General features: G+C 45.5%; 1 protein-coding gene across 1 annotated transcript in view; it reads right to left on the minus strand.

The window, feature by feature from the left end:
* TMC7 (transmembrane channel like 7) overlaps positions 1–9,088 on the minus strand; it is a 38,400-nt gene extending 29,312 nt beyond the window's left edge. Inside the window, exons 1-5 of the mRNA XM_011377512.2 lie at positions 9,031–9,088; positions 8,157–8,400; positions 6,937–7,085; positions 4,339–4,506; positions 729–811 (exon numbers count right to left, since the gene is read on the minus strand). Coding sequence (XP_011375814.1) covers positions 729–811; positions 4,339–4,506; positions 6,937–7,066 — 381 coding nt within the window. The 5' untranslated portion in view covers positions 7,067–7,085; positions 8,157–8,400; positions 9,031–9,088. The remainder of the gene's footprint in view (positions 1–728; positions 812–4,338; positions 4,507–6,936; positions 7,086–8,156; positions 8,401–9,030) is intronic.
* Between the last annotated feature and the right edge of the window lie 4,197 nt (positions 9,089–13,285).

Below are 13,285 nucleotides of genomic sequence, written 5' to 3' on the forward strand. Positions count from 1 at the left end.
GCCCTTAAAGTCCACAGTGCCAAGTTGAAAAACTCTGATCTAGAGGGCAGAGAGGGTAATTTTTCATAGCTGTGATCTTATTTGTTGAAAAAAAAAAAAAGGATTAAGAAAATGAAAGTTCACAAGAAATCATCTTTGGGAAAATTAAAAAAAAACTTTTGGAACTATTATAAGAAGGATGAGACTAATTCCACTTGAGAGCAGGGGGTGTTAACCTGGGCTGAACAGACTTTTAAGAGATTTCAGGGAATGCGTATGTGTGTGCACATGTTGTATATATGTATCAGCATATGTGTGCACAGGTGTACCACGCATGTCTGTATGTGTACTTTCTGGAGAGAAGAGCCACAGCTTTCACCCAGGTGGTCTAGGACCCCAACATTTAAGGGTTTTCGATGTCAGAGAAATGAAATAAATTCTATGTGGATTTATTTCCCCTGAAACTTCTTTCTATGGGAGAACTCAGTATTTTGCTGCAGGTCAATACAAAGGTGGCAGGGACCAGGAAAAGGGCAGTGGCTGAAAGTAACAAAGCTTATTTCCCGTATATTCTAGCAGGCCGAGTGAACGTCATCCTTGCAGATGAAGTCGCTGCAAATCCTGTTTCTTTTCCTGGTACTTGTGTCAATACTGTGTTTGGCTCTTACTGGAGATATTCGGGAAACCGATGTTTAAATTAACCTATCCTCAGCGTACTGAGGGCCCAAGTACAGAATTATGGTACTTACAGTGCCAGAGAGCAAGTCTATGATATAACTGTAAAAGTAAATCAGTCCAGAGCTACTTATCGGGTATACTGTGCATTGAATATCTGTTAAAAAAAAAAAAAAAAGAGACCATCATCAGTGGAAACAGTTTTATGGTCTTTGTAACTCGTCTATCACACTTTGTGCATACATGCATTATACATATACACACTTACATATGTCATATATATGGGCATATTTGTGTATGGATGTGTTAATATATTTGTGATTTTCTATTGCAAAACAAACCCCAGTGTATCAAGTATGGTAGCATCTCTCTTTCCTTATTCATCCCAAACCTCTAGGGAATAGATGTTTTTTCTGCACGTTTTGTATGCGGGTCCACTTACAGAACATGTTTTCTGCTTATATTGGTGTTCCGTGTTTTGGGGTTCATGTTTACACATATTCTGGAATATGTGACTGATATAATTGTTATTCCATTTTGCGTAATCCAATTTTAAAAGATTTCTACGTGTGTGTAAATAAACATGCAGTTTCATTGAAAAATACATCTCTTTACATATGTATAAAAGACCAAGAAATTACTTGAATACCAACTTTAGTGACACTACCTTATCCTTGAACAACTAATTTACTTCCTCTGTTATCAGTCGGCTATCGCTGTGTAACAAATAACCTCGAAGTCTCAGCGACTTAACATACTGGCCATTTATTTTCTCATTCATGGATCTGCAGTCGGAGTTCATTCGGCTGATTCAGGCTGAGCCAGGATGGACTGCAGGGCTTCCAGTTGGGCTCAGGTCTGCTCCACGTGACTCCATTCTGGGGCCCAAACTAAAGAGGAAATGGCTCACCTGGGAGCTGCTCTCCTCATGGCTCGTCTCGTAAGGGAAGCCACACGAAGCTATTTCAACCTAACACCCCAATAGACAAACACGAGCCACGTGGCCACGTGCAATATCAACGGAGCGGGGAGTACTCTCCACCCACCATGAGGGGCCCTACAAGGTCACAATTACGAGGGAGCGACAAATTGGAAAAAATAATCCAAACTATCCCTCCTTTTCTGGGCTGGAGTTTCTCCTTCGTTAAAGTGAGAATGTTGAACTAGCTCCTTCAAGGCCAATTTCCCAGCTCTACCGTTTTACCATTCTAACATGCATGTGTTTGTTTATTCATTCAACAATCATAGCTTGGTCGCTACGCAGGTAGATTTTGGAGACAAAATGACGAGTAAGAAGCAGCTCCTGCTCTTTAAAAGCTCACCATCAAGAGGTAAAAAAAGGCTAGTAGCTTTTAGGTTTCTAGGAGGTGCTCAAATGGTTGTATGGACATGATATTCCACGAAGGGAGGAGGGAGACAATCATCCCAGTTGAAGAGGAGCCAGGAAAATGGAACGAGATGTCTGCTACTCCACTCCTCACTCGCAACCCTCAAGTCTAGAGGGCCATGGGCCAAATCTGGCCAGCCGCCTGTTTTGTTAATACTTAGTTATAGGAACATAGCCACGCTCGTTCATGACATTTGTCGCTGGCCACTTTTGAGCCATTGTGGCAGCGTTGAATCCTGGCAACAGAGACTGTGTGGCCTGCAAAGCCCAAAATATTTACTACCTGGCCCTTTACAGGAAAAGTTTGCCAACCCACCATGGCCAAGCTTTTTGTTTCTCTAATATGTTTTTTTCCCCAGCTCTTGACCTTTGCAGATGCTGTTTCTCTGCGTGAAGATGCTTCCCTGAGCTCAACAGCTGCCTACTCTTTGCCTTCCTGGGCTCCATTTAAATGCCCCTGCCTTCACAGAGAGCTTTGGGGACCCCTCAGCTTCCTGTCTCCAGGTGTGATGTTCCCTCTTGTAGCCTCAGTGCCTGGCTCAAGGCCTGGCACACAGTAGGTGCTCAATAAACACTTGTTGAAATGAAGGAGGGATGAAAGGTGAAGAAAAGGAAGAGGGAGACTCCGATTCTTTTCTTAAGGGATAACATTTACCAGGTAAGTTTTTTAAAAAAAGCACGTGTGTGTGCAGGGAGAGGACATAATCAGAGAAAACAGTGATGAGAAAGAAGGGCTGTGTGGTGGCCACACTTATAGAGCCTCACTGCATTTTCTCCACAGGGTCGTTTCCCGCCGACCGAGGCCCTGCTTATGGCCGAAGAGAGAACAGGCAGTTGGGTCTATGGGTTAAGTGTCCAGGCTCCAAACTCACATGAGAGAGGCAATGGCTTGCAGTTCCTCTAGAAAGACATAATACTAAAAAAAAAAAACAAAAAAAAACAAAAAAAACAGCTGCCGTTTATTGAGCACTTTCCATGTGCTAAGCACTCTATTATCTTATTGAATACTCATTTTTAAATTATGAGTATTGCTCAAATGATAATTCTTTGTTTTTATTTTCTATATTAAACAATATAGAATTTATAGTATTGTTTTCAATTATTTATAGTTTAAATAATAAGTATTGTTTTTTATTAACGAGCCAAGTATTAATGAGCCGACTATTAATTAGTGAGGTGCTATCTGATAATGAAATAACTGTCCCACTATTTAAATTAGCACTTCCATTCTATGCATAAGGAGACGGAGGCTCAGAAAGTCTAATCCACTCACAGAGCTGGGCCTTGAAAATGAACCCAACGTTTTCACACAGCGGCAGGTAACATTTATCTGTAAAATGCACATATTAGAACATGAGAATGTAGCATGTGGCATACAGTAGGCACTCTGTGAGCACCAGTGCCCTGAACTAAGTCAAGGTTTCCACATTATTCCTATTATATTTTGGGGTGTGATAGAATTGAGACAAATAAATATGAGGAGGGGAAATGTTCAGGGACACAGAAGTGATCCTAGAGGACAGTTCTTCCAGGAAAGGAGTTATGTGACAGGAGAAGCATGAGGTCTCCACGTCTAACCCCCCATCACAGACCCTGGTACTAGAGGGTCATTGAATGTCTGTGGAATGACCAAAGCTCTCCCCATTTGAATAAACAAAATGCCCAGAAGATCTGACTTACGTTGAGAATTCAGTAAGAAAACACAGGTCCAGCACTGGCCATTGACACATGATTGGTGTTTAATAAAGGGTAGCCCTAAGCATCACCATTATTGGAGATGAAAGTCTTAAAATAAAAACATTGGAGGAGATTGTATTATGTTTGCTAAATATTCCCCTTTCTGACCCTGCAGTTCGGCTCCCAAATGCTTTGCTGAACTCGGTAGTGGCCAAGTGACTTGCTTTGGCTATTGAGATGTGGCAGAAATGACGTGTGTCATCTCCAGGCAGAAGCTTTAGGAGTCAGTATCTTTGTCATGGCTCTTTTTCCTTTGAACATACTGACAGTCAATGGTCCAGATAGAGGCTGTTCCATCAGCTTGGGCTCCAGACTGAAGACAGGGAACAAAGCTACCATTAACTAGTGATGGACAAGTACTGTGAGCAAGAAAAAAAAATCTTTGTGGTTATTAGGTGCTGAGAGTTATGAGGTCATTTGTTTCTGCAGCATAACCTAGCCCATCCTAACTAATACAGTCACCCAACACCAAGAACGTAAAGATTCCCACAGAAGGAAGCATGGTAGCCAGGTGTGCAGTGACGATACACTCTTCTGGGCAAACCAGGCCTTAGACTCACCCACGGCTTTGGATGGATTGAGCACAAAGCTGCTGTTGGTGATCTTGTATTTGGTGAGCAAGATGGGGAGCAAAACCAGCATAAAGATGATGAGAAATATCACCAAATTCAGCAACACGAGAAACCGCAAGAAGGAGAAATAGGACTGAATCCCAGTGCCAAATTTCCCTGGGGAAAAAAAATCCAAACATCACCGGCTAGACAGATTGACCCACTACCCACCGTAGATTCAGTCAGCCGCAGAGGGCTGAAGTTGGAGGAATCCTGGTGGCGGAAGGAGGTAGAAACATTTGGTGTTTTCTACTGTTGGGAGAACCTTAAAGATTCTACTTCCTAACGGTTTAATCTTTAGCTTGTAAATCTACACTTAACTCTTGAATTAACCATTTGAGAATGCGAAAGAGGACTCAGTAATCTTTTCTCATATGAATGTCTAATTGACGCAGCACCATTTGTAGAAAAGGCCATCCGTTCCCCCAATGAATCACAATAGTATTTCTGTAATTGACTATACATGTATCTTCTGCATCTGTTTCTGAATTCTCTATCCTGTTCTATGGGTCTAAGTATAAGAGCTGCTGAAGGATTTTTCTAGATATTTTTCTGCCAGATTAAGAAATTCCCATCTATTTCTTCCTTGCTAAGAATGAGAACTGAATTGTACCAATGCTTTTTCTGCATCTATTGAGATAATCATATAATTTTTCTCCTTTATTCTGTTAAGGTAATGAATTAAATTCATTGATTTTCAAATAGAAAGTGAATCTTCCACCAGATAATGATTAAATTTACAAAGAACAGACAAAGAGCACTTAAAGAGTGAGGCTGTCTGCTTGTTCTTGCGGGGGGCGGGGCGGGGGGGAAGAACTTATCTTCTATGAGTGAAGATATAAGAGACCCACAAGTTGCTTCTCTCGAAACCCGGCAACCTTGCCAGAGGCAAGGAGCTAGACTATCGCATCTTCATTTTTCTGCCAGATGAGTACCTAGCCAGCCAAGAAATCACAGGACTGGAGTCACTGAAGAGAAAATCAAGGTCCCAGGTCCCCAAGGGGAAATGACCTTGCAATACACAAGCACTTTGTGAATGAAACTCTCCAGAAAAGCCACCACTTAACAAGAGAGGAAGCTGGGCATGGCGGCTAAAACCTCGGGCTCCAAAGCGTGATGGCCTGGGTTCAAATTCTGGGTCCGCCTTGTCCTAGCCAGTGAACACAAGTATGTTAACTTCTCTGAGCTATGCAAATGATAAATACCTACGTGAAAGGCTCCTGTGAGGATTAACTGAGATAATTAATACGAGTAAAATGTTTAACACAAGGCCTGGTTCATAGGGAAGGTTCAGTAAAGGTTTGCTTTTATTATATTTTACTCCAAACATGATGTTCGCTTAAATTTCAAAAGTGGGTGGCTGAAGTTCTAAGTGTCTAATGAAACCCCTTAGAAATGTTTATATTCCCCCAATTAAACAAGCACCAAAAAAAAAAAAAAAGTAGTTCATTGAATGGATCACAGTGGTATTTTTTAGGTCTTAAAATAGCAATAACAGGGGTGACAATTTCTTCTATAGATCCTACTACATTCCTTACAAACTTCATAAAATTTGTTTTAGCAGTTTTGAGGAGGTGCTTGTAAATCGTTTTGCTTTATGATAGAAACTGTACTCCAAAAAGGTATTTTTTTCTCCTTGGCTCTGCTATGTCACCCAGATGTTGGAATGTTTTTTTCCAATGTTATATTTTGGCACAACTTCCAATTCTTGTATACTTGCTATAGAAGGAATTGGGTCCCCCTGCCCCAATTCATATGATGGAGCCCTAACCCGCAATGGGACGGTATTTGGAAATGGGCCTTTGGGAGGTGATGAAGTTTAGATGAGGGTGAGTCCCTCATGAAGGGATTCATACTCATTTAAGAAAAGGCACCAGTGAGAGCCGATCTCTCTTTCTCCCTCTTCTTGAGAATGCACAAAAAAAAGAGGTCATGTGAGGACACAGTGAGAAGGTGGCCTGATCTTGAACCTCAGTCTCCAGAACTTTAAGAAAATGAATGTCTGTTGTGTAAGCCCCCCAGTCTATAGTACTTTGTCACAGCAGCCCAAGCTTCCTAATGCAATACTGAATCCTAATTGTCACCATTATGAAAGAGTAGAGATTCCTATTATCTTCAGGGCCCTGGGCACCTGTGACAGTCTCTGGATGTCTAATGAACCCCGTCTCAGGATCATGTTTTAGATGCACAAAATACAAATGAACATGTGGTTATCATCATATTAAAAACCAAACCTGTGACAGAATAATACATGAGCATCTTCACTAACACATTAAATAACGAGATCTAGGGGCAGATCTAATAACGGCTGTAATTTCAAAGTAGTGATGAGCAGAAATGGTTTTCTAAGATAACGGCATCTGGAAGGGGGCAGGAGACTATCTGTGATTTTCCTGGTGACAAAGACCCAGGTTCTGCTAATCCTAGCTGCGGTATTATTCGTATTTATCATGGAAGGAAATGCTAGTTCAGCTGAAGGTTGGTGAAGATGGAAGTGCCCTTTCCCCCCAGGCACTGGGGGCTTCTGCAGCGCGTGGAGCATGGTACCTTCTATGCTGCGGATGTCTTCCCGCCACAGCTCCAGGTGCGTCGTCATCTCGCGAGCCTTCTCTATGAACCTCTTCCAAGACTTGCTGCTGTACCGTTTCCACTGGTCCCACTCAGATAAATACTTCATCTGGGTCTCCTGAATGTCCCTGCATTAAAAATGCACATGCCAGTGACCACGGTAGCACGGTCGAGCCTCAGCATCAAATGAAACCCTAGTGGAGAGGATGTGGAAACCCTGCATCCCTCAGATGCTGCTGGTGGGAATGTAAAGTGGTGTGGCCACTCCTCGAAAAGTGAAATGTGGAATTATCACGTGACCCGGCAATCCCACTCCTAGGCAGCTATCCCCAAAGAGTGGAAAACGGGTCTCAAACAAAAAGTCGTTCTGGAACGTTCAACAGTCAAAGGGTGGAAACAAACTGAACGTCCATTGACAGATGAATGAATAAACAACGTGGGCTATATCCGCACGATAGAATGTCATTCAGCCATGAAGAAAGAACGAAGTGCTGGGACATGTTACAACACAGATGAGCCGCAAAAACATTACGTTCTGGACTGGCCCTGTGATCTGCTTGAACCACAGAATGCAGAAGTGCCAGTTCTAAGCCCAGGCTTCCAGAAGTCTTACAGGTTTCTGCTCCTCTCTTGGGATGCCTGCTGCTGCCACACTAAGAAACCTGAGCTAATCCACTGGAGGATGACATCACCCCAGACCTGTCTGCAGCCAGGTGACCCCGAGCCCAGATCAGGAGAGCCACCTGTCTGACTGCAGCTCATGATAGGAACTAGAAGAACCTCCCAGCACTGACTTGCAGACTTGTGAAGCTGTGGTTTTAAGTATTTAAATTGTGGGGTGACATATTGCACAGCATAGCTAGCTGGTACACTCATACTCCATACTCTTTCCCTTTCCACTGGCTGGATGCAGGCTACAATGAGGCTTTGGCTAGGACCGAGAGGGTGGCAGAGCCACAAGATAAAAAAAATCCGAATGGGTGCCTGAATGACTGCAGAGTCCCCCACTGACCTGACCAAGGACTTTTATGTGAACAGGATATAAACTTCTAATACATTGAGCGTTTACAGATTTGGGTATCTGTCACAGCAGCTTGGCTTACCCTAAGTAATAAAGTTTAGACTACGTGATCTCTTCAGGAAATGCATTCCGTGCGTAAAACGCACCTCTGCGCAAAACCTACATCAGATGCACAAACCTTAGTCTCCGCTTCTCAGAGATGTTCAGTGCATACTTTCGAATGGACTGGCTGTTGAGGTTTTCAGCGATCCCTCCCTCCAGCTGGGAGCTGTAAGAGTCTGTTGGCTTCAGCAAAGTGCCACTTTGCTTGTCTCGGGAAACGATGTTTGTCCTCTTGCGTGCAATGGACCGGTAGCTTGGCAATTCTTGGAGGAAATTCACAGGTGGAGGAGAAAAGCAACTGGAGTCTAAGGACAGGCTCTCTGCGTAAGTAAAAGGAAAATCATCACTCACCCCAGTGAGCTCGGGAGCCAACAAACAAAACCTTAGGAGACTTGGACCTCAGAGACATAACTACATCTTGCAGAGTCAGTAGCCTGGGCTACTGACAAAAGCATCTGTATCTTAATTACCAGGATGATGCTTAGGATAAGGAAATCATTTGCAAATGGGTTCCCTTTCCACAGATGTGTCTGCAAATATGCTTTAAATTGCATGGTATCTGAGAGCTAGTGTTTGGCTGCAGTCACTAGCTAAATGTGTGACCGTAGGTACTTATCTAAACTCTGGTCTTCATTCGTCAGATGGGGCTAGTAATACTTGCCCCAACTATCTTCACATAGTGTAGGGTAAGACGACGTATGATATAAAACTCTGAAGGGCATAAAGTGCTATGCAAATGCATCATGATGACCACGACGTTTATGGAGCATTTCCTATGCACCGGGCCCTGCGCGACGAGCTTCACATGCACTCACGGGATGAGGACTGGCCCTCTGATCTGCTTGGACCACCAGAATGCCGCGGAAGTGATGCGGTCCCAATTCTAAGCCTGCGGGTTTCTGCTGCTCCCTGGACCCCAGCTGTTGCCACGTGAACGAGCCTGAGCTAACCTGCCGGAGGACGAGACGCTCCGGCCCAGCAGATGTGACACGTGGGAGAGCAAAACACCTCCTCCATGCTCTCCTGATTTCCTGATGCACAGAATCAGCAGAAACAATAAAATGGCTTTAGCCATCACATTTGGAGTAGTCTGTTAAGCAATGAGAGGTGACCGGGACAGAGAATGGAAAAGCAGAGGTCAGGGAGGTGGCTGGGGCCAGACCGAGTCAGACTTGGTGGGCTGTGCTATGACCCTTGGATGTGGCAGATGGGAGGCCACTGAGGGCTCTGGGCCAAGCACGTCATGATCTGACCAAGTTTTAGAGGGTCACTGTAGAGGCTGCAAGGCCAAGGACGGGACCCACCACAGGGGCCCACTTTTGGGCATTAAGGGTAATCATACAGTTAGCAGTACTCAGCCCCGTGCCTAGCACACAGTGGGCTCCATAAATGCACACACAGCTAACAGGACAAGCAGGGGCAGAGGGAGCGTGGGGAGGAGAGAAGCAGCCAAGGCCTGGCTCGGGGTTGGAGCGCCTCTCTGATGGGCACAGGCAGACACGACGGAACAGCAGTCCCACTGCGGATGACACACAGCCACGTGTCTGGAACCCTGCCAGGTGCCAAGTGCAAGCATGCCAGTCTCACTCGACCTTCCACTGCCCTGCCACAGCACACCCCGAGGATATGACACATTTCCCATTAGTAACGGCAGCTCCCTGAGCAAATATGGGGGGTGAAGCGGGCAGAAGCCGGGAGGCTTGAGGGTCCAAGGCCTGGCTGGAGGCCACTCCTCCCTCTGGACAGCAACAAAGAGCTGTTATTAACCGCGAACAAAGGTCTTTGAATCTGGAATGGTACTGACCTATATTGAATATTCAGCAGTTGTGGGGTCACGGATGGAGCCTGGGCTAGCTTGTCACCCACTAGCAAGGCCACCCCAGGCAAGACGATGACTATCTCTGAGTCACATGTTTCTCATCTCTGGCACTGGAGATGTGACACCATGGACCTCACTGGTGTGATCGTGAGGGCGGAGTTACAGGCCACATAACTAATACCGGCTAGGATTTATTGAACGCTTACCCCGTATCATGCTATTCGAGGTACTCTGAATGCATCACCACTCTTAATACTCTGAACTACTCTTTGACTAGAATTATCCCGTTTTACAGATGAAGAAACTGAGGCTCAGAGAGGTTAAGTGCCTTGCCTACTCACACAGCCAGGAAGCGTTGGAACTAGGAACCTATCACAGGGTTGTCAAATGCCCAAGCTGTGGTCTTTGCCATGAAACAATCGGTAGGCCATGGATTCAGAAGTGTTTCATAAACACCAAAATGCATACCGATTAATGACCTGATTGCGCTTAACACGCTCCACAGGAAAGCTCCGTCCTATTCACACCGCATAACAACAGTCCGTGGTGGAAAACTATATTTTCAAAATGACCGTCACCGCAGAGGAATGGTTTTTCCTTCTCAGACATTCTAGGGAAGGGCTCCATCTTCAAATGAAAAGAAAATCGCCCCCTACCTTTGAACACAGGCATCATTATTTTTACAACTAAGCTCTGGCTCCTCTTGCTTTCACGGAGGACCACACACTTTCCAAAGCCTGACAGCACGTGGTTTCTCACCCCAGCAGCCAGGGCAGACAGCGAAGGCTTCGCAGCCCCGGCTTTTCATCAGGGACCCTGAGTCCCAGAGAGATGGCGGCTTGCCCAAGCTTCGATGTCAAGACAGACTCCTGGTTCCACCGCTCCTTAGAAAGGCAGGTCACGGCATCTCGCTGAGCCTCGGTTTTCTCATCCTCGGAGAATGAGAACGTCTCCTTACAGTTAGTGTCGGATGTTCTCTTGAGCTGGCTGGTCCAGCTGAAAGAGTCGTCGGCATGGCAACTTCACTCCTGTGGTCAGCGTTGGTTGACCATTTGCACAGGAGGTAGGAACATATTTCGGATATCGGGGTGCCTCCATCTAGGAATCCCTAGAATCTGTTGGCCATTGGAGCCAGATTCCAGCAAGTAGATTATTCTGGGTGGATAACTGGGTCTTTACAGGAGATTGGGGGTGGGGCAGGGGCAGGCATAAGTATTTCTTGCAGTGTCTGATATTCTTACAGGTTACGGACCAAGTCAGTCTCTCTGAAGCATAGAGCAGAGTCTTGCTCCTCGAAGGGCCTCCATCTGAAGAGTGAATGAATGAATGGGCAGAGGCAGGCACATCTGGAGAGCATCCTTAAGTCCCAACTTTCTTGGCAGCTCTTTTTGCAGGATATCAAATTCTACCAACGGGCACTAACCCTCCCGGGTTGTGGGTTCAGGCCAACTGTGATCTGAACGGTACTAAAACCCCCACCAGCCTCCATCAAGTAAGTGCTTGCCAAGAACGGAGCCCAACCGTATTTGGTGCTGGGTTCACTTCAGGGTTTTTCTTCCCACTCACAGAACCTTGGAAACTCTGGGTAAGAAGGGACCTTCTGGGTCATCCAGTCCTGGCCTCTTGCCAGCTGCTGTGGGAATTAATTTAGTTGCAATGGAGTCCCTTTCTGCATGGGACTGCGGGCCGGGGCTCGGACTCTGGAGACAGTGAGGGTTTGCAGACTCACCTTGATGAGCTGCCACTCACTTCTTCAAGCAGCATATTTCCTCTAAGTGCCCATCCGTGTTATTACCCCAACCTCCTCCCTAACTATTTACTTGTGTGTTGTCTCTGACTCTCTCCCTCCCCCATTAGACGATAACCTCCGTGAGGGCAGCGACCCCATCTCTCTCCTTCACCAATGAATGAATGAATGATTCATGGATGAATGAATGAATCATGAATGAATGGATTTGGTGCTAGAGATACAAGCAATACTGGATCACCCACCAGACAGACCAAAGTATGCGCTTAGCACGCCAGCAAAGCAGCGGCACTAAAAAATGAGAAAAAGATTTAAGGATGATATATTTTTTTCACAGTTGAAAAAAATCTTAAAGGAGGAAGAAAAAGCTGGCAAAAAAATATTGAGATGTTGACCAGATATTACATTCTTCCTATTTTGGGTACTTTACGCAAACCAGCCCAATTAGGAACAGGCTTCGCTATTATCTCAAGCAATGATCAAATGATATGTGCACACCCAATTTGATATTACTGATAAGGCATCGTTATTAGTAATTAGTAGATTTCAGAACTTTTTGGACTTCCTTCTACTCATCTCCTGTGGTTTGACACTGTTTTTATTGTGCCAGCCGGAGACAGGGCACCTGAGTCATCTGGGCTCACAGCTACCACAGTCTTACCCAGGGGCCCACAGTCCAGGGAATCCAGCTGAAGCTGCCACATCTCCACCAAGTGCTCAAAAACCTCCGAGGCCAGGGATTCATCACGGCCCTACCCCTGGAAAGGCCACCCACCCATCCACTCATTCATTCATTCATTCATTCACTCACACACTTGAAAACTTTACTGAGCAACTGCTATGTGCCACACACTCTTCTAGAAATGGAAGACAGCCCTGAACACGACATACAAATTACCCTACCTTACTGAGACTTACATTCTGGCTAAGGAGACAAAGAGTAAATATGCAAGAACAATATATTTCAGATAGTGATAAGATGAGGCTGGGATGGGTTTGTACTAAGCTTAGAAAAAGGGAGAGAAGGAACCACATAGCTAGTTATGAAAAAAGCAAGTGCAAGGGCCCTGAGGCAGGACCATTGGAAGAACAGGAAGGCGGCCAATGTGGCTGGAGCGGAGTCAGCGGGGAGAGGAGTATCAGGGTAGAAAGTCAAGGCCACCAGGGCCTGTGGGCCATGGTGAGGCTACGGCTTTTACTTGGATAAGGTGGGAACCATGAGGGCTTTTAAGCAGAGGAATGACACGATCCAACCCAGATTTAACAGGATCTCTCTGGCTAGCATTGTGGCTATTTCTGTCCTTGAGCTGCACAGGTTGGCACGGCTACGTCCCACGCCAGGGCATCACGCGTCAGGCTGCAATGTCCTGCCATGGTGTAAATGTTCTATATCTGTACCTTCCAATACGGTAACCACTAGCCACGTGCGGCCACTGAGCAACTGAAATGCGGCCGTTGACACCGAGGGAAGGAATTTCAACAGATTTTATTAAATGTACATTTCCACAGCCACATGTGGCTAGTGGCTACTGTACTGGACAATATGCAGGGGTCTCATTCACAGAAGCCCAGAGCCTAGTCTGAGAGGGGGAGGAGCCAGGGGCCTTGGGAGCCACCTCCGTCTGCCAGACTTCAGAAC

Source organism: Pteropus vampyrus, unplaced genomic scaffold (genome assembly GCF_000151845.1).
Source record: "Pteropus vampyrus isolate Shadow unplaced genomic scaffold, Pvam_2.0 Scaffold314, whole genome shotgun sequence".
In the NCBI taxonomy this organism is placed as follows: domain Eukaryota; kingdom Metazoa; phylum Chordata; class Mammalia; order Chiroptera; family Pteropodidae; genus Pteropus; species Pteropus vampyrus.